The 20,960-nt window shown below is 54.4% G+C and overlaps 1 protein-coding gene across 3 annotated transcripts; it reads left to right on the top strand.

Moving 5' to 3' along the window:
- The first annotated feature begins 5,483 nt into the window (after positions 1-5,483).
- Positions 5,484-20,441, top strand: Pccb (propionyl-CoA carboxylase subunit beta). Of its 3 annotated transcripts, none has more exons than XM_090323727.1 (15): positions 5,484-5,704; positions 8,637-8,756; positions 8,930-8,998; positions 10,320-10,376; positions 11,290-11,403; positions 12,842-12,952; positions 16,525-16,633; positions 18,620-18,740; positions 18,996-19,077; positions 19,259-19,382; positions 19,502-19,609; positions 19,698-19,798; positions 19,893-19,991; positions 20,103-20,202; positions 20,289-20,441. In XM_090323727.1, exons 1-15 carry the CDS (start codon positions 5,522-5,524, stop codon positions 20,408-20,410), a joined length of 1,620 nt encoding a protein of 539 aa, XP_090179853.1. In that variant the 5' UTR covers positions 5,484-5,521; the 3' UTR covers positions 20,411-20,441. The 3 variants fall into 3 exon arrangements, with proteins under 3 accessions (XP_090179853.1, XP_090179854.1, XP_090179855.1); XM_090323729.1 differs by lacking the exon at positions 5,484-5,704 and adding an exon at positions 6,423-6,505; XM_090323728.1 differs by lacking the exon at positions 19,893-19,991.
- The last annotated feature ends 519 nt before the right edge of the window (positions 20,442-20,960 follow it).

Here is a 20,960-nt window from a genome sequence, read left to right as displayed (position 1 = left end):
CCGACTCCCCCGGGATCTTCCCCAAGCTCGGCCTGGAGCCCCGCGGGCGCCCCGAGCTGCGTTCTCTACCCCAGAATCGGGGAGGGCGGCACCGCACGGCGCGGAGCGCTGCCCAAAAGAAGTAACGAGGGGGCCGGGGGCGGGGCCTGCCTGGAGGGGCGGGGCCGGGGCGGCCGGGGCGGGGCCTGCCTGGCGGGCGGGGCCTGCCCGGAGGGGCGGGGCCGGGGCGGCCCGCGCGAGCACCGGGCTCCACTCCTGGGTTCCACGTAGGTGGACAAAAGCAAGGCGGTGCTGAGGCTCAGCCGGACAGGGCGCAGGCCCCGAGCTCAAGGCCAGGACTGGCACGAATGAATAAGTAAGGAAGCAATAAAAGCGTTGAGCGGTCTCTCCAGCTGTCTCCACCGCCGTCCCCGGAGCCAGGCGCCACCTCCACCAGGACACCCGAGGCGAGCGGTGTGTCAGCCCGCCGGGAGTCAGCGCGCCAACAGCGTCAGGTTTCGCCTTCGTGAAAAGGCAGTCTTGAAACAAAAACAACGCCAACACGTGTAAGGCCCAGCGTCCAGCCACACAGCTGGAAAAGGGGAAAAAAGAAAAAATCAGTCAAGGCTTCCGCAAAAAAAAAAAAGGCCAAACTAGAAGCAGCCGTGGCCCTGCTCCACCACATTTAGGCGCCATGGCAGGTGTAAGACAGGGAAGACACGTGCTAGCCCAGGCTGACGGAAAATTCCGACTAGCCCGAGTTACTCCTAAAGACGCCAGCAAACAAGATGTGTCGTTAGAATCCTGGCGCTTGAAGAGGGAGGCAGAAGTCTAAGAAGAGCCTGAGGAATATTAACACCAAAGAAAAGTTACAAAAATATAACGGAGAAGGAAAGATGCTCATAATGCAGTACTTGTGAAATGCACTGGATAATGTGTGTGAAAGCCTGGCCATGCCCGATGGAAACCTGTGCCGCTCTACACCAAAGCAGTCCTGGTTTTCTGATCATGAGAAATACATGTTTGGCTTGGTGTCTGTATGCCCTTGTTCTCATTGTCATGCCAGCACTGGAACCTGAACTCAGGGCCTGGGCATTGTTCCTTTGCTTTGTCACTCAAGACATGCTGCAGCGCTGTTCTACAGTTCTACTTGTGGCTGTTTGGTGGTAAACTGCATATGAAAGTATCCTAGACATTCCTCCCCGGGCTGGCTTCGAACCAGGATCCTCCTAGCTTAGCATCATGCTGGTGGCACCAGTTTTTTTTTTCCAACCTCCAATATTAACACTCCTCGTAGCTTCTTTATCTGTAATGCCTTCCTGAACAAAGCACCTTGCATTATTGGGTTACCACAGTAGCTGACACTTCTTACAGTATCCACTAAATGTTACTGTTTCCATTCCCTAAGATTCGTGCCACACTATTCAAATGCCTATTAAATTTATCCATTCATTTATGCAACCAACATTTTATTGCCAGTTATAGGCCAGGCATTCAGGATACAAAAATGAATAATTCAACAGCTTCTAGCTCTCAAAGAGTGCACAGTGTTGTTGGGGTGGTAGCTATGTACAAAGCCAGCTCATTTATAATTCAGAGGCCTAAGAATTTGGGGGTTTCTCCAGGCAAGTCTCAATCTTAACAGATAAGATCCTGTCAGTTCCGGGATGGGTTAAGCTAGTTTCCTGTGGTGAGTTTTCCTGAGGAGAAAAAAAAAATCACTGCAATTATTCATAGCATTGTTTCAAAGAGAAAGTGTGCTCTGCATTCTGAACAGTCAACTTTAAATTGGAATTTTGGAACACAGCCCATTAGCTCCTGGGGACGTCTATTCTTCCTTATCTAAACAAGTCTGTCTCTCTCTGGGCCACTTAACTTTTCTTTCTATCTCCCACCTGGGTGCTTCTTACCTGGGTTACCACCTGAGGGTCGAGAGGGTTTGTGATCTTCAGCGCACCAGAGTGGGTACTCTACTATGACTGATAGTATTGCAGATGGTCGTAAAGTACCCTGAGGTCTAAAACTGACTGCTTAATATTTCAGTATGAGAGAAAATAACCAGCGTCTATCAGGTGAGGGCTGGAAGTTTGGTATTACTGCCAGATGGGGAATGAGGGGAAAAAAACAATAAGAAAAAGCAAGCAAACAAAACAACCCGGCACCAGTGACTCAAGCCTAGCCTACGATCGTAGGTCCTGGGGCTTGAACTCAGGACCTGCGCACTGCCCCTTAGCTTCTTTTCCTCAATGCTGGTACGCTACCACCTGAACCACAGACTCTGCTTCGGGCTAATTTGTACTTTATTGTAGCTATAACCCTCCTACCTGGGCTGGCTTTGAACCAGGATCCTTAGATCTGAGCTGACTGGAAAGCTAGGATTATAGGATTATAGATGAGAGCCACAGGAGCCACACCTTTTATCTGGTCTTCTCTCCTCTCTTCCTCTCCCCTTGCTTCCCCCTGCCCTGCCATCCCCAACCCCTTCCCTCTTCTCTTCATTTCCCTCCTGCTAAACTACTAACCACATGCAATATGGAGGGGAAAGGGAAGGGGGATGATGTAGGCAGTCCCACCTCACCTGTGCCTAGGTTCCTAGCAGCATGGGCCAGGACTTGGACAAGAGGCTACTGGACCTGTCTGTCTTGGGTCTTAAAACTCTCAAGCTCCTTGTGTCCCTGCCCTGACCCTGCTCAGGCCAAGATGGCCTCAGGTGCCACAACACACCAAGCCACGTGTCTCTGTGCACCTTTGTGCCTTCTGGCTGACCTCCCCTCAACATGGTATCCCACTTCAGCTGCCTTTTGAAGCTGGTGTGTTGGTCTTGTTTGCCACTCTGTCTTTCCTCGTTGGCTCTCATGGCTCAGTGTCCTTTTTTTGCCATTCTTCAGGCTTGAACTCAGGGACACATTCCCCAGCCCTCAGGAGATGATCTTACAGGAACTTTAGGACAAGAGTCTCCCTATTTCCAGCCTGAAAGCCCCAGTTCTCGGGACAAAGAAAACTCTTCATTGTCTTCAGTGTCTCTTTCCAGTTTCATTTACCACTGGGGCCCCCCAAAAAGCTGGGAACACAACTCAATACATTGTAGCTGAGGGAATCAGAACCTTCCAGAATGTGGTTCACACAGTTCCTGGCATCTGGAATATGGTATGTTCCCCCTCTCAGATACTCCCTTAGCACATTCAATGTTTCTCAAATTCTCCCATTCTTCCAAGATGGATTCTTGGTCTACAGTGTGAAGGCCCAAGTGTGTGGGCAAGGTCCTGTACTTCTGGCAACAGACAGGTGAGTGGGCTCTGTCTAGACAAAATGGTTCTTGGACACAGGGGCTTCCCTTTATGTCTTGGCCAGCAATTTCTCCTCCACAAAATGCAGTAAGTACTGATACTCAGTTCTTGGCACACAGGTACTCAAAACGTTGGGTTGTTGATGGTGGAGGTTGAACTCAGGGCCTGGGTGCTGTCCCTGACCTTTTCTGCTCAAGGCTAGCACTCTACCATTTGTGCCAGCACTCCAATTCACTTTTTCTGGTGGTTCACTGAAAGTAAAAGTGTCACAGACAGACCTCAGTCTCCTGAGTAGCTTGGGTTATGGCCTGCAGCACCAGTACCTGGCCCCGAAATGTTTAACTCGAATTCACTCACATTAAAATCTCAAGACAGGGCCAAGAATGAGGCTTAGTGGCAGAATGCTTGCCTAACACATGTGAAGCCCTGGGTTCTATTCCTCTCATAAAAAAAGAAGTGGCACCGAGGCTCAAGTGGTAGATTGACAGCCTTGAGCAAAAAGAAGCTCAGGGACAATGCCCAGGCCCTAAGTTCAAGCCCCAAGTTTGGCCAAAAAGAAAAAAAAAAATCTCATGCAAGAATTTGAACTCTGAAAACTCTGGCTATGAGCTAAATCTTGGAAAGGGTTAATGATCAACTTTAGTCATTTTCTGTGGCTAAGAAAATATGCACCTTGTACTTTGCCACAAATACTTGTTAGCTGGACAAACAGATGGGCAAGCTTTCAACAGTTCAATTTCAAGCTCTAGAACAGTGGGTTTAAGTGTACCCAGTCCTTCTTGAATAGTGGCAGAGTTAAATGTGTTTTATGGCAGCTGCCTTGGGAAGACAGCACTTTAGTTCATTCTCAGTCATCTTTGTAGGGGATAAGACTTTTGACTTTGGCCTCAGGACACAAAAGAACTGGGGATTAGGAGCAAGAAGTATGCTTGCTTAATGATTCCCAGTCTGGGGGTGTGGCCTGGCTGACCATTCTTTCAAGTCTTTGTCTCAGGGTTATCACTTCACTATGGCTTGCAGAGGGGTAGGTCCTAGCTTGCAGCTATTCTTTTCCTTTGGGGCAGGTTTTTGCTTCTGGCCACTTGATAAGACCTCTGCAGCCCCAGGTGACTGCAAAGAGCCAGCTCAGATCCAAAGATGGATGCCATGTAGGAGACTGGATACCTCACTTTTTATATTGTTGGCGGTTTGGGGATTTGAGTTTAAGACCCTGTGCTTGCTAGGCAAATGCTCTGCTATTTGAGCCAGGCCCTAGCCACGCTACTCGTTTTCCTGTGTGTGTGTCATTTTGGGGCTTGAACTCAGGGCCTGGGCACTGTCCTGGAGCTTTTTTGCTCAAGGCTAGTAGTACTCTACCACCAAAGCTACAGCTCCACTTCCAGCTTTTTAGAAGTTATTTGGAGATAAGTCTCATGGACTTTCCCATTTGGGCTGGCTTTGAACCACCATCTTCAGATCTCAGCCTCCTGAGTAGCTAGGATTACAGGTGTGAACTACTGGTATTGTGTTTTCAGTTTTATTTTAGTGCAGTTCCTGAAGTTTGAACTTAGGCCTCCCACTCTCTCTTAATAAATCCCCCTCCCTGTTGAGGTGCTCTGCCATGTGAGCCACACCTCCCCACCTTCAGCTTTTGGTGATTAACTGGATGTTAGACTCCCGGAGCTCAGCTTCCTCAGTAGCTGGGACCACACGTGAGAGCCAACAGTGTCCAGCTTTTGCTGGTTATTTGTGAGCCTGGTGAAGCTTTCTGCCCAGGGGTGGCCTGGAACCTCAAACCCTCCAGATCCCAGCCTCTTAAGTTGAATGCAAAAGCAGCTTTTGGCATTAGCAAAAACGCCTTCCTACTAGCCCATCCTTACTCTTCTGATGGAACCACGGTACCTCTTTGTCCTGCACAAGTTAAAATCAAGCTAGCTACCACCATGGAAGGACACAGGGCAGTGCCTGGCACCAGTGTTCAGGTAACAGAAGGCACAGATTGTTATCTACTGGTTTTCTGGAGGAAGGAGGGCAACAAAGCCACGTGTTCTAAGTGTCTAAACACGAGCTGATGAAGCGTGGCTTTTCTGCACAAGAGCGCAACCAGGGCGCCTCCTGTCCTCAGTAGGAAGCCGGAAGGTTGGCCTTTTGCCCCTAGGGGCGTTCCGTAGTCCCTGGGACCGCCGGCTCTGCGCAGGCGCAGACTCCGCGGCGCCCTCGCGGATGCGCGTGCGCACTTCAGCCCCACCGGCCGTTGGCTCACCGGTAGAGCAAAGATGGCGGCGGCGATGCGGGTGGCGGCGGCTGGAGGCAGGCTCGGCGTTCTCGCCGGTGGCTTCCGCACCACTCTCCGCGGCCTCTGTAGCCAGCCGGTCACGGTGATGGAGCGTATCGAGGGCAAGCGCCGGGCAGCGCTGCAGGGAGGAGGCCAGCGCCGCATCGACGCGCAGCACAAGCGGGTGAGTCCCGGGGACTGGGCGGGGCCGTCGGCCGGGTCCCGCCCCTTCTTCGCTCGTGACCTATCACAGGGCTCCGAGCCCGCGGCGCGCCAGGCCCGCTGGCCAATCGGCGTCTAGCGTGCCGGGGCGTGCGGGGAACGCTCACCTGGAGCGGCTGCGGCCCGGCGGCGGCTCTGCGGCCGGTGGAGGCCCGGTCGGGGCCTCGGGGCCGAGGCCGCCCGTCTCGACCTCGGTGCGCTCTTTCCCCTGACAGGTGTGTGCGTGCCGGGTGTGCACACACGCCACATGCGGGCCCCTGGCCTTGAACTCGGGCCTGGCCGCTGCGGGCCCTCAGCCGCGCGGTCCGCTCCAGGCTGGAGCCGCCCAGCTCCTCCTCCCCCCCTCCTCCTCCCCTCCTCCTCCCCCCTCCCCTCCTCCCTCTTTCTCTCTCCCCCCTACTCTCCCCTCCCTTATTCTCCCCTCTCTCCCCCCACTCTCCCCCCTCCCCTCACTTTCCTCCCAGTCTCCTCCCAATCCCCCCCTCACTCTCCCCCCACTCTCCCCTCATTCTCCCCTCACTCTCCTCCCAGTCTCCTCCCAATCCCCCCTCTCTCCCTCTCCCCCACTCTCCCCCCACTCTCCCCCCTTCCCCCTTTTCTCCCCCCTTCTCCCCTCACTCTCCCCCCTTTTCTCCCCCCACTCTCTCCTTTTTGTGTGTGGTTAATTGTACTTGACTGCCCTGGCTGGCATCGAACCACAGGTAGCCTGGGTTACAGGCGTGAGCCAAGGGCACCCTGCTCCGCCCCTGAGGAAGGTTTTTGAGTAAGTGTCTAGAAGTCAGTTGGTGATGAAGAGAAGTCTTCAACCCGCCATCTTATGAAGGATAACAAAGCAACCACGGGCACTTGTTTTTTGTTTTTTTTTTTTAAAGCCACTCTCAAAATTTTCCAGGATGGTAGCAGGGGAGTGGAGTCTCGTGGCCACCTTGTGTTGGCCTGCAGTGGGATATGCCCAGGGACCCCTAAACTGCCCTGCTCTGCAGAAGGCACCGTCGTGTTAGCCTTTTGAGGGTCTCAGCAGGAGGACCTGCAAAAGGCTTGGGTCCACTGCTGCCCCGACACCCTAAGACCCTGCCCCTAACTCTCTGGGTTTTTGAAATTGATCTTTGGCAAGTTGGGTGGGTTACCAAGCAGCCAAAGCAACAGAGGCTGTGAGAGGGGTCACCCCAGCCCTGCTCCCTTAGCAAGGTGCTGCCTGGTAGGCGCTGAGTAGTCAAGCCCCAGGTAGGCACGAGCGCAGCTACAGGTGAAAGACATCCATTGCTACTTAAGTATGGGCCAGGTGACTGGGCCTAGGGAGGCTGGGTTCCATCTGGGGTTTGGGCAGCCCTTTTATTGATGCCAGGTGTCAATTCACATGTCATTCAGTTCACCTCGGACAGCAGGACCCAGGGTGACAGTTGCTGTTTTCCCCAGGAGAGTGAACCATATATCTGGTGGCTGGTCTGTAGTGGCAGGCGTGCTTGTCTTCCCCACTCCTTGCCCCCGGAGCTGGTCTGTGGGTCCAGTTCTTGGGCAGAATTGGGGTTTGGAGTGAGAGGGGTGGGGATGGCCCCCCACGTTCCCAGACAGACTGTGCTGGTGTGCTGGGTTTACTGTGGCCTCCCACTGTTGTTGTTGTTCTCTCTTTTTTGGGGCCTGGGCACTGTCCCTGAGCTCTTCAGATATGCCTAGAGCCACAGTGCCACTTCCCGTTTTCTGGAGGTTAATTGCAGATAAGAGTCTCAAGGTCTTTAGTGCCCAGGCTGGCTTTGAACCGAGATCCTCAGATCTCAGCCTACTCAGTTGCTAGGATTACAGGTGTGAGCCACCTCACTTGGCTTTTTTTTTTTTTTTTTTTTTTTTTTTTTTTTTTTTTTTTGCAAAGCTGATTTAGTGATGGACAAACTTCCACTCCCTTTTGAACCTTTGTGGATTATTCTCTAGAGGTGGAATTAAGTGAGGGAAAAGGTTCTGAATATATTCTTTGTCATTTATATACATATGTGTCATCATATATAATATATAACAGTGTATATTTTATAGATCATATATTTTGTAATATATTAGAGTATGCATATTGTAATGTTATATACTTTATTATATATCATAAATAAGATACATGTGCTATATATATATGTATGTATATATATATATATATATATATTTCACCTTTGGGAAATTGCTTTTCCCAAGACTTATTCTGCTTTAACGTAGTTAAGCCTGTTTGTTCTAACACCACCTCAACAGGCTTTGCTTACTTTCCTGTGGGAGGAAAACGGCTTAGTTTCTTTGTTTTGGTGGGGGAGGTAAAATTGAGCTAGGGTATTTGGCTAGGGCTCTGGTTTTGGTAGACCAAACATTGATAGATTGAGGGTTCTAGTGTTATGTCTAAGAAGTAGCTCCAAGTTTGGTTCTTTCTCTTTGCCATTCCTTGCACATCTTTTTATTACTCTTTTTCTTTGTATTTTACCTTGCGCCTCTTTTGCTCAAGGGTAGCACTCTACCACTTGAACCATAGCTCCACTTCCACCTTTTTTTGGTGGTTTATTGGAGATGTGAGCCTTACAGACTTTCCTGATCAGGCTGGCTTCAAACCCTGATGGCCAAATCTCAGCCTCCTGAGCAGCTAGGACTGTGAGCCACCAGCACCCGGCTGCTTCAGTGCTTTTAATGGGCCTGTCTTAGTTTTTCTCCTTCCTGTGTCTCCATCCTTTAAGGCTGTTTAGGGCTCCAGTACGTGACCACAGTTAGTGGCTCCTGGAGCATCCTGTCCCCTGTTCTCCTTGCTGTGTCTGCCTTGGTCAGGGCAGAGCAGGAGGGGACTTGCACAGCTCCCGCCTCCCAGCCAGCTCCCCTTCCTTTGCTCACTTAGCAGGCGCTGACATCACCAAATAGTCCTTGCTGTGTCTTAGGGAAAGCTGACGGCCAGGGAGCGGATCCACCTCTTGCTGGACCCCGGCAGCTTTGTGGAGACCGACATGTTTGTGGAACACAGATGTGCAGATTTTGGAATGGATGCTGACAAGAATAAGGTATCTGTGGCCATGTGTGTACATGCTTCCCAGCTGCAGCTCTGTGGGCCTTCCCACCCGGGTGGTAAGTCTGTAGTCCTCTGGAGAGGGAACTGCAGGGCATGTCGTGTTCTTCCCTCCTCACCTCCCATCCTCCTCCTTCAGCCTCCTTTCTTTCTTCATTTCTCTGGTAGTTTCCTGGAGACAGTGTGGTCACTGGACGGGGACGGATCAATGGAAGACTGGTTTATATTTTCAGTCAGGTATGTCATAGCTCCAGTTGCCTGGGCTTTCCTGGAAAGAAGCAGGAGCAAGAAATGTGGGGGAGGGGGGCAGGGGAAGGGGAAGCAAACAACATTGAGTGTGACATGGTTTGGGTCCATTGAAGTATTTGCTGCATGCCAAAGTGACCAGACACCAGTGTGTCTGTGGAGTCTAAAGCCACATGCTTTCTTCCTGCAAGGGAGAGTCCATCTGTTTGGGAGAGGGTCTCAGCGTTGGCTCCGGGAAACCAGGGGCTCCCGCTCCCCACCAGGAGTGAGATGGCTTTGGGCAGTGTTAGGTGTGGGCATCCCGGGAGTGACTGTTCATGTAAACACAGCAGCGAGTGCGCCCACAGGAAGGGACTGGACCCTGGGCCCAAGAGCTCTGGCCATCCCGTCCAGCTCCCCATCTCCATTACCAGACAGGGGAGAAAAACCGAGGTCCCCACTTGGGGACTCCTGATGGCCCCATAATCCCAGAGGTCCTTAAAAGTGAAAAGGGAGGCTAAAGAAGAGGTCAGGACAGTTTGGTATGGAGAGCACTCATAAGAAAAGCCCAAGAGCCTTTTATTGTTGTCATTCATACTGGGGCTTGAACTCAAGGCTAGGCACTGTCCCTGAGATTTCGTTCGCAAGTCTGGCACTCTACCACTTAAACCACAGCTCTACTTGTAGCCTTTTGTTAATTAGGGATAAAGAATCTCATGAATCTGGGAGTGTGGCCTAGTGGTAGAGTGCTTGCCTAGCATGCACCAAGACCCAGGTTCCATTTCTCGGTACTGCATACATAGAAAAAACCAGAAGGTGCTGTGACTCAAGTGGTAGAGCTCTAGCCTTGAGAAAACCCAAGGACAGTGCTCGGGCCCTGAGTTTAAGCCCAGGACAGACAAAAAAATAATCTCCTGAACTTTTCAGATCTTAGTCTCCTAAATAACTAGAATTGTAGGCATGAGCCACCAGGCCTACCTCCCACCAGCTTTCTGATGGGATTTGGGGACACAGGTCACAAACATGTTAGAAGGGAATAAAAGCCATACCTGGTGAAGAGGAGGCTCTGAACCCCCCTTCCTTCTCCATATCCACAGATACTCTGATGGAATCTGACACATTGTTTCCTCAGAGCCAGCAAGATTGTTTCTGAAGACTGTACCTTTGTTCTTGGTTGCCCCGAGCTTTCTCTTTCAGCTGTACTTCTCTGTACTGTTCTGTGACATTGTCTATAATTCAGACCTCCCGCCTTCCCCAGTGCTTGAGCTCTCCCCGTGGTCTCCCTCCCAGGCTAGTCACTATGCCCTTGCTGATGTCATTGTCTTCTTCCTAGGACTTTACGGTATTTGGTGGCAGTCTATCGGGAGCACACGCGCAGAAGATCTGCAAAGTAAGTGCGTGCTTAGGAAGCCTGATCCCGGTGCCTCTCTCACTGGCAGGATGGGTGGTGGGTACTGTGTGTAACACCGAGTGGGGTTCTTGCTGTAGAGTGGCAGTGCACAAGGCGCACAGATGTGAAGGGGTTCTGGCATATTCCTTAGGTTGTAGGGTTTAAAGGCAGATCCTTGTTAGGTAGGGCTCGTACTTCTGAGCCACGCCTCCAGACCCTGATCCTCCAGTCTCTGCCTCCACACAGCTAGGAGTACAGTCGTGAACTACCCAACAAGCCCAGTCCTGGGCTTGAGCTCAGGGCCTGAGCACTGTCCATTGGCTTTCTCAAGGCTACAGCTCTACCACTGGAGCTACAGTACCACTTCTGGCTGTTTTCCTGTGGAAGTGGTACTGAGAAATCAAACCCGGGGCTTCCTACATGCTAGGTGAGCACTCTAACCCTAGGCCACGCTCCCGGCCTTCCAATCAGTTGGGAGTCTTGAGCAGGACTGGGAACAGAGCTGGCTGCTGTTCTGCAAGCAGTTGTCATCTAGTTCCCAGCCAAGGCTGTGGGCTACTTTACTGTTTTCTGGTTTGTGTTGGTGTTGGGGCTTGAACTTAGGAATTATCCCTTCACTTTTTTGTTCAAGGCTGGCACTCTACCACTTCAGCCATAGCTCTCCTTCCTCCTCCCACCCTCCCTTCCTTTTGGGGTAATTGGAGATAAGAGTCTCACAGACTCTTATCTGAGTAGCTAGGGTGACAGGCGTGGGCTGGCAGGCTTGAGTTGGCCCTGGTGCTCTGTGACAGTGCTCACGTGTCTAGGGGGTGAGGGCTGCACCCTGCCTCCTGGTTGGAAGAGCACATTGCAGACATTTTCCAGCAAAGGCTATTGTGTCGGTGTCTCTTGAGAATTGTCTCTGTCATCCTAGATAATGGACCAAGCAATGACAGTGGGAGCCCCCGTGATCGGGCTGAATGACTCTGGGGGCGCTCGGATACAGGAGGGCGTGATGTCCTTGGCTGGCTATGCAGACATCTTCCTGGTAAGAAACCTGCTCATGCAGGCTGAAAAAGTACTGTGCTCGGTCCTCAAAGCACCCCATCTGTCCTAGCCTGTGTTCAGCCTCCTGGATCCCTTCTGCGGCCCTCCTGTGGCGGGGGGGGGGGGGGGGGTGTTAATGGGCGTGTCTTATTTCCTCTACTACTGAGTCCAGTCAAGGGGGACAGTGCACAATTGGCTCAAGGACATTCCTAAGGGGAAAATTCTGGGAAATATTTGCTATTCAAAAGCAAGAGAATCAAGGTTAAACCTAAGTGATCTATTTGAATTTTTTTTTTTTTGGATGCAGTGCTCTCTTTTGGGGGGAGGGGCAGCACTTTTCCTTGAATTCAGGAGAGCCTGGGTACTGGCCCTTGGCTTCTTTGTGCTCAAGGCTAGGGCCCTACCTCTTGAACTGCAGCACCACTTCCAGCTTTTTTGTGAGTAGATTATTGGGGATAACAGTCTTAGGAACTTTCCTGCCTGAGCTGGCTCTGAACTGTGATCCTCAGATCTCAGCTTCCTGAGTAGCTAGGATGACAGGTGTGAGCGCCAGTGCCTAGCCTATTGTTTGCTTTTTTGTTTGTCAGTCCTGGTGCTCAAACTCAGGGCCTGAGCACTGTCCTTGGGTTTTTTCTCAAGGCTAGAATTCTACCACTTGAACCACAGCACCTCCTGTGGCTTTTCCTATGTATGTGGTACTGAGGAATGGAACCCGGGTCTTTGTGCATGCTAGGCAAGCACTCCACCAGTAGGCCACACTCTCTGCCTCCCTCTGTTCTTAAGCGTAGCGGATTTTATGAAGAAACATCTCAGTTCATGGGTGGCTCATTCCCAGCCCCCAAGTGCTTGTTTTAGACAGTTCTGTCCAGTTTTTGAGTTAATCTTTTTTTTTGGGGGGGGGTAGGGGGATGTCCCAAATTCTGGACTCTGCCAGAGTTTGCACTGTCCCTACCTGCCTGTGTGTGTCGTGTTGCATGGCTCTTTTCGCTGAGCGGCTGCAAGCCGTGCTTTGTGGACTGGGCTCCTGCTGCTCATGTACTCCTGGGGGGCTGCCAGCTTGCCTGGGTCCTCAGGTCCCCGGTTCTGTTTTTCCCAGGGAGTTACACCCAACGCTGGGCTCTTCAGACCTGCTGTCCTTGGGGAATCCAGGCCCTCCCTCCTTCCTCTCCTCCCTTTTCCCTCCTTCCCTCCCTTTTTCCCCCTCCCTCCCAGGTGGGGGCACGCATTGAGAACTGGTGTCGGGGCCCAGCATTCATCAGGAAGATGTTGCCTTCTGTGCCCTGGGGTGTGAAGAGCTGGCTGGGGCGAGGGTGGGATCCTCTGGGTCCTGTCCGGAGGAGTTGCAGGCAAGGGGAGAGAAGAGGAGGGATGAGACGAGGAGGGCAGAGCCTACGCCGCTCTCTGCCGCTCTGACCGGTGGCTCTGCCTCTCTCTGGCAGAGGAACGTCACGGCGTCCGGAGTGGTCCCGCAGATTTCTCTGATCATGGGCCCATGTGCTGGCGGGGCTGTGTACTCTCCAGCGCTCACCGACTTCACATTCATGGTGAAGGTAAGGGGGCAGGGCAAGCCGCCTGGCCCGGGCCAGCCTGCTCCTCGTGTGCTGGCCTGGCACACCGTCCACCGCAGAGTTGGGGGTGGGGGCAGGGTGACCTGTTGGCCTGAGTTGCTGGTGGTCTTCCTGTAATCGGCACATGACTGCTGACAGATCCCTCTTCACAGAGCTGTCCCGGAGGCTGAGATCGCAGCCTGGGCAGGAAGTGCTAAGGGACTCTCCCATTAAGAACCAAATTGCTGGAAGTAGAGCCGTGGTTCAAATGGTAGGATGCCCGCCTTAAGCAAAAGAAGCTCAGGGACGGTGCCCAAGACCTGCACCAGTACTGGCACAAAAACTAAAAAAGATTGGGTTGATGGTAATTATTCAGTGTGCAGAATCCCTCTGAGAATGAATGTATGTAAGTGAGGACCACAATTTATCAAAATCAGTGCTCTTTTATTTATTTTATTATTCTTGGGTCCAGTGCTGGGGCTTTTTCACTCAAGGCTGGCACTCTACCCCTTGAGCTATCACAGCTCTTCCAGCTCTGTGGTGGTTCATTGGAGGTGAGCGGCTCACAGATTTTCCTGCCCAGGCTGGCTTCCAATCACCATCCTTCCATCTCAGCCTCCTGAGTAGCTAGGATGACAGGCGTGAGCCTGTGGAGAAGAACGGAGTGGGCAGTAGGTTTCCTGGATACCAGCTAGCTGTCCTGCCCCTGCCTAGAGTCAGTGACCTTATCCAGCCTCCGTACTTGATTGACTTTGTCCTCTCAGTGGTTTTGACTTAGATCAATTGTATGCTTGACAAGCCCTCTACCTCCCAAGCCATGGCCCCAGCCACCTTTAGCTGGGATAGCAGGCACATGCCACTAGGACGGGGCCATGGCCGCTGCTCTTTTCCTTTCCTAGAATATTTGGAATTCTCCTGTGTGTAGTCTCTTCAGACTGGCTTTCCTCACTTTTTTGGGGGGGTGGTGGAGGGTGGGGATGGGTATATTTAGGTTCCGCTATGTCCTTTCATGGCTTCATTGCTCCTGTATGTCTCTTTACAATTGTGGTGGTGATACTGGCTCAGCATTGCTGGACAGATAGGCCCAGCGTCACTTGAGCCCACCTCAGTCAGTCCGAGTTCATACAAATAACAATCCATTAGCAGGACGTCTCGGGGATTGCTCATTTGTGCATCTACCAGAGGATCTCTTGATTCCTTCCAGGTTGTGACATTGCCAGAAAAGCTGCTGTCCTTATCTACAGGCACATTTTTGGTTGAACCTAAGTGTCTACCTCCTTTGGGCAAATATATGTTAAAAATATGCTGTTGGTCGGAAGCTGCCAGGTGGCCTTTGGGGGCGGCTGTGGGGGTGGCCTCTCCACCAGCTGTGGCTGGCACCTCTCTAGTTCCATGTTCCAGTCCCGGTGCTAGACTTGGGCCGTGGTACTGGGCACTGTGACCTCTCATTTCAGTCCCCAGTCCCCAGTGACACACGCCTAGCCTCAGGTCCTCTCATATGCTGTTTACCATGTGTACATTGGTGTGCACTGCTGAGCCTCTCTGTTCAAGGTCTTTGGCCTCTGTTGTTGTTGTTTTGTAAGTGGATTGTTTGTTCTCTTGTTGCATTTTAAGAGTTCTTTCTGTGGTTTGGATAAAGAGCCCTTTGTGCGATGTATCTTTTGTGAATACTTTCTCCCAGGCTGGGGTTAGTCTTTCATTCTCCCTGCAGTGTTTTCTGAGAGTAGATGTTGACTGTAGAGGAAGTGGAGCTTGCCAGTTGTCTGGAAATCGAACCCAGGCTCCATGCACTCTAGGCAAGCACTCTACCACCACGCCACCTTCTCAGCCCAGGCCTTTTTAAATTTTATTTCAGCTTTTTGGGTGGGTCATAGTGCTTGCACTCAGCCTGAGCACTGTCCCTGAGCTCTTCAGTCAAAGGCTACTGCCCTACCCCTGGAGTCACAGCGCCACTTCTAGTTTTCTAGTGGTAAATTGGAGATAAGGGCTTTAGTACCTTGGCTGGCTTTGAACCTCGATCCTCAGATCTCAGCCTCCTGAGTAGCTAGGATTACAGGCGTGAGCCCTATGCCTAGCTCTGAGATTCTTCTTTCCAACATTAGCCTTGAGGAAAAACAAAAGCACCCAGCAAAAAAAGCCATTTTTTTCTGTTGCTGTGTAGCACAGCTTTTTTCCCCTCAGTGTCTGACCGTGATCGCCCAGTAGGTGGCATTCTATCTTGAGGTTTGTCAGCAGATCCAGAGCATCTCCCAGCCCTGGCTGCTTCCCACACAAGTCGGCAGACTTGGGCCTGTCTACAGGTAGTCCTCAGTGGAAGTTCCAGGCCCCGGACTCTGAACTCGGGGCCTGAGCACTGTCCCTGAGTTGCTTTTGTGGTTTTTTTGTTTTTTCTGTCAAGGGTAGTCTTCCGCATTGAGCCACAGCACCACTTCCAGGTTTTAGGTGGCTAACTGGAAATGAGTGTCATGGACTTTCCTTCCTGGCTGGCTTTGAATTGCAGTCCTCAGATCTCAGCCTCTCTTAGTAGCTGGGACTACAGCCACGGATGATGTTGGCTCTGGTTTATTTTTTTGTTTTAATATTCCTGTAGATGTAAGCATGGAAGTATTTTTGTGGAATGGGTATGATCCCTCTAGGTGGATTCTAAGCCGAGGGGCCATAACGGTAAAAGACCTACCCAGTAGGCTAAGGACTACTTTCTGTATGTAGTCCACAAAAACTAACTAGTCTGAAAAAAAAAAAATGAGCAGAAAACACCAACAATAAGTTCTGAGATGGTTATAATAAGATACTTAGTATGTGATTGCTTAATGATGAAATACTGTAGGCAAGCAGTTATCTATAGTGACCGTTATGATACATGTCCTAATATGACATCTTTCAATAGCATTACTATTATTATTGTTATCTTTATTTGCCAGTACTGGGGCTTGAACTCAGGGCCTGAGCACTGTCCTTGGGCTTTCTCAAGAGTATCACTCTACCACTTGTGCCACAGCACCACTTGTGGCTTTTTCTGTGTATGTGGCACGGAGGAATTGAACTCAGGGCCTTGTTCATGCTAGGCAAGTACTCTACCACTAGGCCAAACTTCCAGTCCCCAGTCCTGAGCTTGAGCTCAGGGCCTGAGCACTGTCCGTAGACTTTCTCAAGGCTAGAACTCTACCACTTGAGCCACAGCACCACTTCTGGCTTTTTCTTCTATGTATGTGATGCCAAGGAATAGAACCTGTGTCTTTGTGTATGCTAGGCAAGCACTCTACCACTAGGCCACACTCCCAGCCCCTAAAGTCCATGAGACTCTTATCTCCAGTTAACCACCAGAAAATCAGAAGTGGTGCTGTAGCTCAAGGGGTAGGATGGCAGCTTGAGCTAAAGAGCTCAGGGACAGCGCCCAGGCCCAGAGTTCAAGTCCCATGACCCACAATAAAAAAAAAAAAAACAGATACCACTGCTCGCATGTGCATGGTGTCTGTAGTTGTTCTTCCAGTGAGTTCTAAATTCCTTTTGTCCCTTTTGGAGCTGGGGAGACGTGGCCCAGGGCTGATGTTCTGTGTGGTTTGTTGTGATTGCAGGACACCTCCTACCTGTTCATCACGGGGCCTGACGTTGTAAAGTCTGTCACCAATGAGGATGTCACCCAGGAGCAGCTGGGTGGGGCCAAGACACACACTACCATGTCAGGTGAGTGTGGGGCGGGGAAAAGGGCAGGGCCAGCCAGAGCAGCCAGGCCTGGAAACCACGCCTTCCTGCACAGAGCTCAGGAGGGAGGGCTGTAGTGCAGAGCACTGCCTACACTGAGAAAGGTCAGCTTAGACTGTGTGGAATGTTTTTGTTTTATTGCAGTACTGGGTTTGAACTGTGCTTGCTAGGCTGGTGCCTAAGGAGGTATATTCCCCTAAGTGGGACACACCCCTGGGACATACTTCCAGCCCCACCCTCCCTCTCCCCCCCTCCCTCCCTCTGTCTCTCCTTCTGTCTCCCCCTCTTCTCTACCCCCTCTCTTTTGGTGTGTGCTCCAGTCCTGGGGCACCAACTCAAAGCCTGGACAATCTGCCACTAGAGCCACCTCTCCTTCTGGCCTTTTGGTGGTTGGTTGGAGGTGGCCTTGATTTCAGGACAGGCTTGGATCTCCTCCTGAGTAGTTAGTATTACAGGTGTGTCCAGCTCTCTGTTCTTTTTGGTGCTTGGTTGGAGGTGGCCTTGGGTTCAGGACAGGCTTGGATCTCCTCCTGAGTAGTTAGTATTACAGGTGTGTCCAGCTCTCTGTTCTTTTTGAGAAGAGGATTTTTCTTCTGCTTAGGCATACACCTGAGCAGCAGTCCACCTATTGTCTGCTTCCCTGCTGAGATGACATCCTCCATGCATTCAGCTTCTCTCTGTGGAGATGGGATCTTGAGGGCTTTTCTGCCCAGGCTAGGCTAGCACTGTGGTTCTCATCATCTTAGTCTCCCATGTAGCTTGAAATGACAGCTGCATACCACTGTTGAGAAAGTCTGGAACTTTTCTGTTCAGGCTGTCCTTGAACTGGGATCCTTCCATTCTCAGCCTCCCAAGTAGTTAGGATTATAGGCTTAAGCCATGGCACCTGGCTTATCGCAAATTTCTTTGTAAACAGTAGGTCAGTATTAATGCATTCTTTACTTTTAAAGCTAATTGTTAGAATGGTGTGTGTGTCTCACAAACTTTAGTGCCCAGGATAGTTTTGAACTGTGATTCTCATATCTCAGCTTCCTGAGTAGCTGGGATTACAGGCGCAAACCATGGAGCCCTGTTTAGAATGGTGGTCTTAAGTGGGTACAATTGACGTTTTACAGACAAACATGAGAAGTTGGGCGCTGTCCCTGAGCTCTTCAGCTCAAGGCTATGGCCCTGCCCCTGGAGCCGCAGTGCCACTTCCCATTTTCTAGTGGTTGATTGCAGATAGTCTCAGGAACTTTGCTGTCTGGGCTGGCTCTGAACCTCCATCCTCAGATCTCAGCCTCCTGAGTAGGATGACAGGCGTGAGCCACCGCGCCCAGCTTAAGCTTGAAAAGTGTTCCCCATGACCTGCTTCCTCCTTCACACAGACTAGCCTCAAACCTGCACGCCTTCTGCCTCGGGCTGTACAGTGCAGAGCTGGTACACGCAAGGCTGTCTTTTTCCCTCCATAATCAATGAGTCTTTGTAGGGAGCGCCTGACTGCACAGGTGCAGTGCCAGCCCGGGCGGGCCGTGGTCCACTGCGCAGGTGCAGTGATGGGGGGAGGGCCGTGGTTCACTGCGCAGGTGCAGTGATGGGAAGGCCGTGGTCCACTGCCCAGGTGCAGTGATGGGGGAGGGTCGTGATCCACTGCGCAGCTGCAGTGATGGGGGAGGGCCGTGATCCACTGAGCAGGTGCAGTGATGGGGAGGCCGTGATCCACTGCGCAGGTGCAGTGATGGGGGAGGGCCGTGACCCACTGCGCAGGTGCAGTGATGGGGGAGGGCCGTGACCCACTGCGCAGGTGCAGTGATGGGGGAGGGCCGTGGTCCACTGCGCAGGTGCAGTGATGGGGGGGCCGTGGCCCGCGTCGGGATGGCGGGTTGTCGGAATGGCGTGTCAGGCAGGGAGGGCCGGAGGCCGGCGCTGGGGAGGGGAGGCGCGAAGGCGCGGCGGCTTCGGTGGGTCCACGTCCTCTCTGCCGGCCAGGTGTGGCGCACAGAGCATTTGAGAACGACGTGGACGCCCTGTTCAACCTCCGGGAGTTCTTCAACTACCTGCCGCTCAGCAACCGCGACGCGGCCCCCGTGCGCGAGTGCCACGACCCCAGGTGCCGCCCCGGGCCGGACTGGAGCAGGACCGGAGCGGGGGGGGGGGGGGGGGGGGGGGAGGGGGCCTGCGGAGGGGAGCTGGGCCTGAACCCGGGAGGAGGACCTGGCGCGGACCTGGGCCCCGTCCCCAGGCCACCACCGCAGGGCTGGAGCCGGGCGCCGCCCTCTTGGCGGCTGTAGCCCCGCGTGGTCGCCGCTCCACGAGGCTGGCTTGGTGGCTTCGGCGGGAGGGTGACCGCGCCGCCTGCCCCCAGCGACCGGCCGGTGCCCGAGCTCGACGCGATCGTCCCTCTGGAGTCCACCAAGGCCTACGACATGCTGGACATCATCCACTCGGTGGGCGCGGGCGCGGGGGGGCCCGGGGAGGAGGGCGGCGCCTGGAGAGGGGCTGCGGTCGTCACCACAGTACCGCCCCAGTCGGCACCCAGGGTCTGGAGGAGCGCAGGGCCGCCCCTCCATCCTTCTCCGGGCCGGGGTTGGGCGGGCGGCGGGTGCTGAGCGCAGGCCGCGTCCGCAGATCGTCGACGAGCGCGAGTTCTTCGAGATCATGCCCAACTACGCCAAGAACATCATCATCGGTTTCGCACGGATGAACGGGCGCACCGTGGGCGTGGTGGGCAACCAGCCCAAGGTGGCCTCGGGTGAGGGGGCGGGGGCCCGGGCGGGCGGGGTGGACGGGGCGGGGCCGGGTGGACGGGGTGGACTGGACTGGGCGGGCGGGGTCCGGGCGTGCTCACCGGCCCACGTGCGCCCCTGCCAGGGTGCCTGGACATCAACTCGTCGGTGAAGGGCGCCCGCTTCGTCCGGTTCTGCGACGCCTTCAACATCCCGCTCGTGACCTTCGTGGACGTCCCCGGCTTCCTCCCCGGCAAGTCCGCGCCCCGGGTCCGGGCGACGGCGGGTGGGGGGCGGCGGCGGCCGGCGGGGGCCGCCTGCCAACCCGCGCTCCGCCCCAGGCACGGCGCAGGAGTACGGGGGCATCATCCGCCACGGCGCCAAGCTGCTGTTCGCCTTCGCCGAGGCCACGGTGCCCAAGGTCACGGTCATCACCCGGAAGGTGAGCGCCCCGGCCCGCGTGCGCCCCGCCGCCCACTTCCGGCCTCCCGCTTCCGGCCTCCCTGGGGTCACTTCCGGCTCGCTCTCCGGTCCAGGCCTACGGGGGCGCCTACGACGTCATGAGCTCCAAGCACCTGCTGGGGGACACCAACTACGCCTGGCCCACCGCGGAGATCGCCGTCATGGGGGCCAAGGTGGGAGGGGAAGGGCAGCCACGCGACGTGGGGGCAGTGGGTAGGACGGGGAGGGAGCGGAGGCGGGCGGCCGGGAGCGCTGCCCCTCCCCACGCTGACCCTCCCGCGCAGGGCGCCGTGGAGATCATCTTCAAGGGGCGCCAGGACGTGGAGGCCGCGCAGGCCGAGTACATCGACAAGTTCGCCAACCCCTTCCCCGCGGCCGTGCGAGGTGGGCGGGGCGGAGGGGGGAGCGGCCGGGGGTGGGGGTCGGGGTGGACGCGGCCACGGCCATCGCCGGCCTCCTCCCTCGCTCAGGGTTTGTGGATGACATCATCCAGCCGTCCTCCACGCGCGCGCGCATCTGCCACGACCTGGACGTCCTGGTCAGCAAGCAGGCGCACCGGCCGTGGAGGAAGCACGCCAACATCCCCCTGTAGCCGCCCTCGGCCCCCCCCCGCCCCGCCCCTCCGCCCCCCGCCCCGCCCCTCCGCCCTCAGCCCCGCCCCCCGCCCCGCCCCCCCGCCTTCAGCTCCGCCCCCGCCCCGCCCTCTAGTAAAGTTGCTGGAGACTCGTCCTGCAGCGTCCGGTCCTTTGTGTGACAGACCCCACGCCCCTGCCCCCGCGGGTCCCCGCGGCCGAGGTGAGCCGGCCCCCCTGTCCCTCGCTCCCGAGGCTCCCGCGGGCCGGGCTCCGCGTCCTCAGGCGTCCATCGCGTCCCGCCGTCGCGTCGCCGCCCCCTCCCCCGCGCCCCCGCCCGGCGTGGCCCCGCTGCAGATCCCTGCCCGGGTCGGCTGGCCCAGGAGCCACACGGGCGCCGGGCGTGCGCGGGGACGCGGAGCCGGAGCGAGCGAGGCGGCGCTGCCCGGGAAACGAAGCGCGGCTGCCGCGAGCCGTGGAAAGACCAGGTCAGCGGGGCCGGGACGAAGGCCGCGGGGTGCGTGTGTCCTCACGTGTGTGTCCACGTGTGTCTCACGTGTCCACCTGTGT

The sequence above is a fragment of the Megascapheus bottae genome, chromosome 32 (genome assembly GCF_031878675.1).
Source record: "Megascapheus bottae isolate mThoBot1 chromosome 32, mThoBot2.hap1, whole genome shotgun sequence".
NCBI classification, from domain to species: Eukaryota; Metazoa; Chordata; class Mammalia; order Rodentia; family Geomyidae; genus Megascapheus; species Megascapheus bottae.
Note: the sequence above shows the minus strand (reverse complement) of the source record. Positions and strands in the feature narration are given on the sequence as shown.

Bases quoted from the DNA above. Each gene is read 5' to 3' on its own strand.
- Pccb (XM_090323727.1), top strand. From the start codon at position 5,522: ATGGCGGCGGCGATGCGGGTGGCGGCGGCTGGAGGCAGGCTCGGCGTT. The intron at 11,404-12,841 runs GTAAGAAACCTG...TCTCTCTGGCAG, and splicing joins GCTATGCAGACATCTTCCTG to AGGAACGTCACGGCGTCCGG. The intron at 20,203-20,288 runs GTGGGCGGGGCG...TCCCTCGCTCAG, and splicing joins CTTCCCCGCGGCCGTGCGAG to GGTTTGTGGATGACATCATC.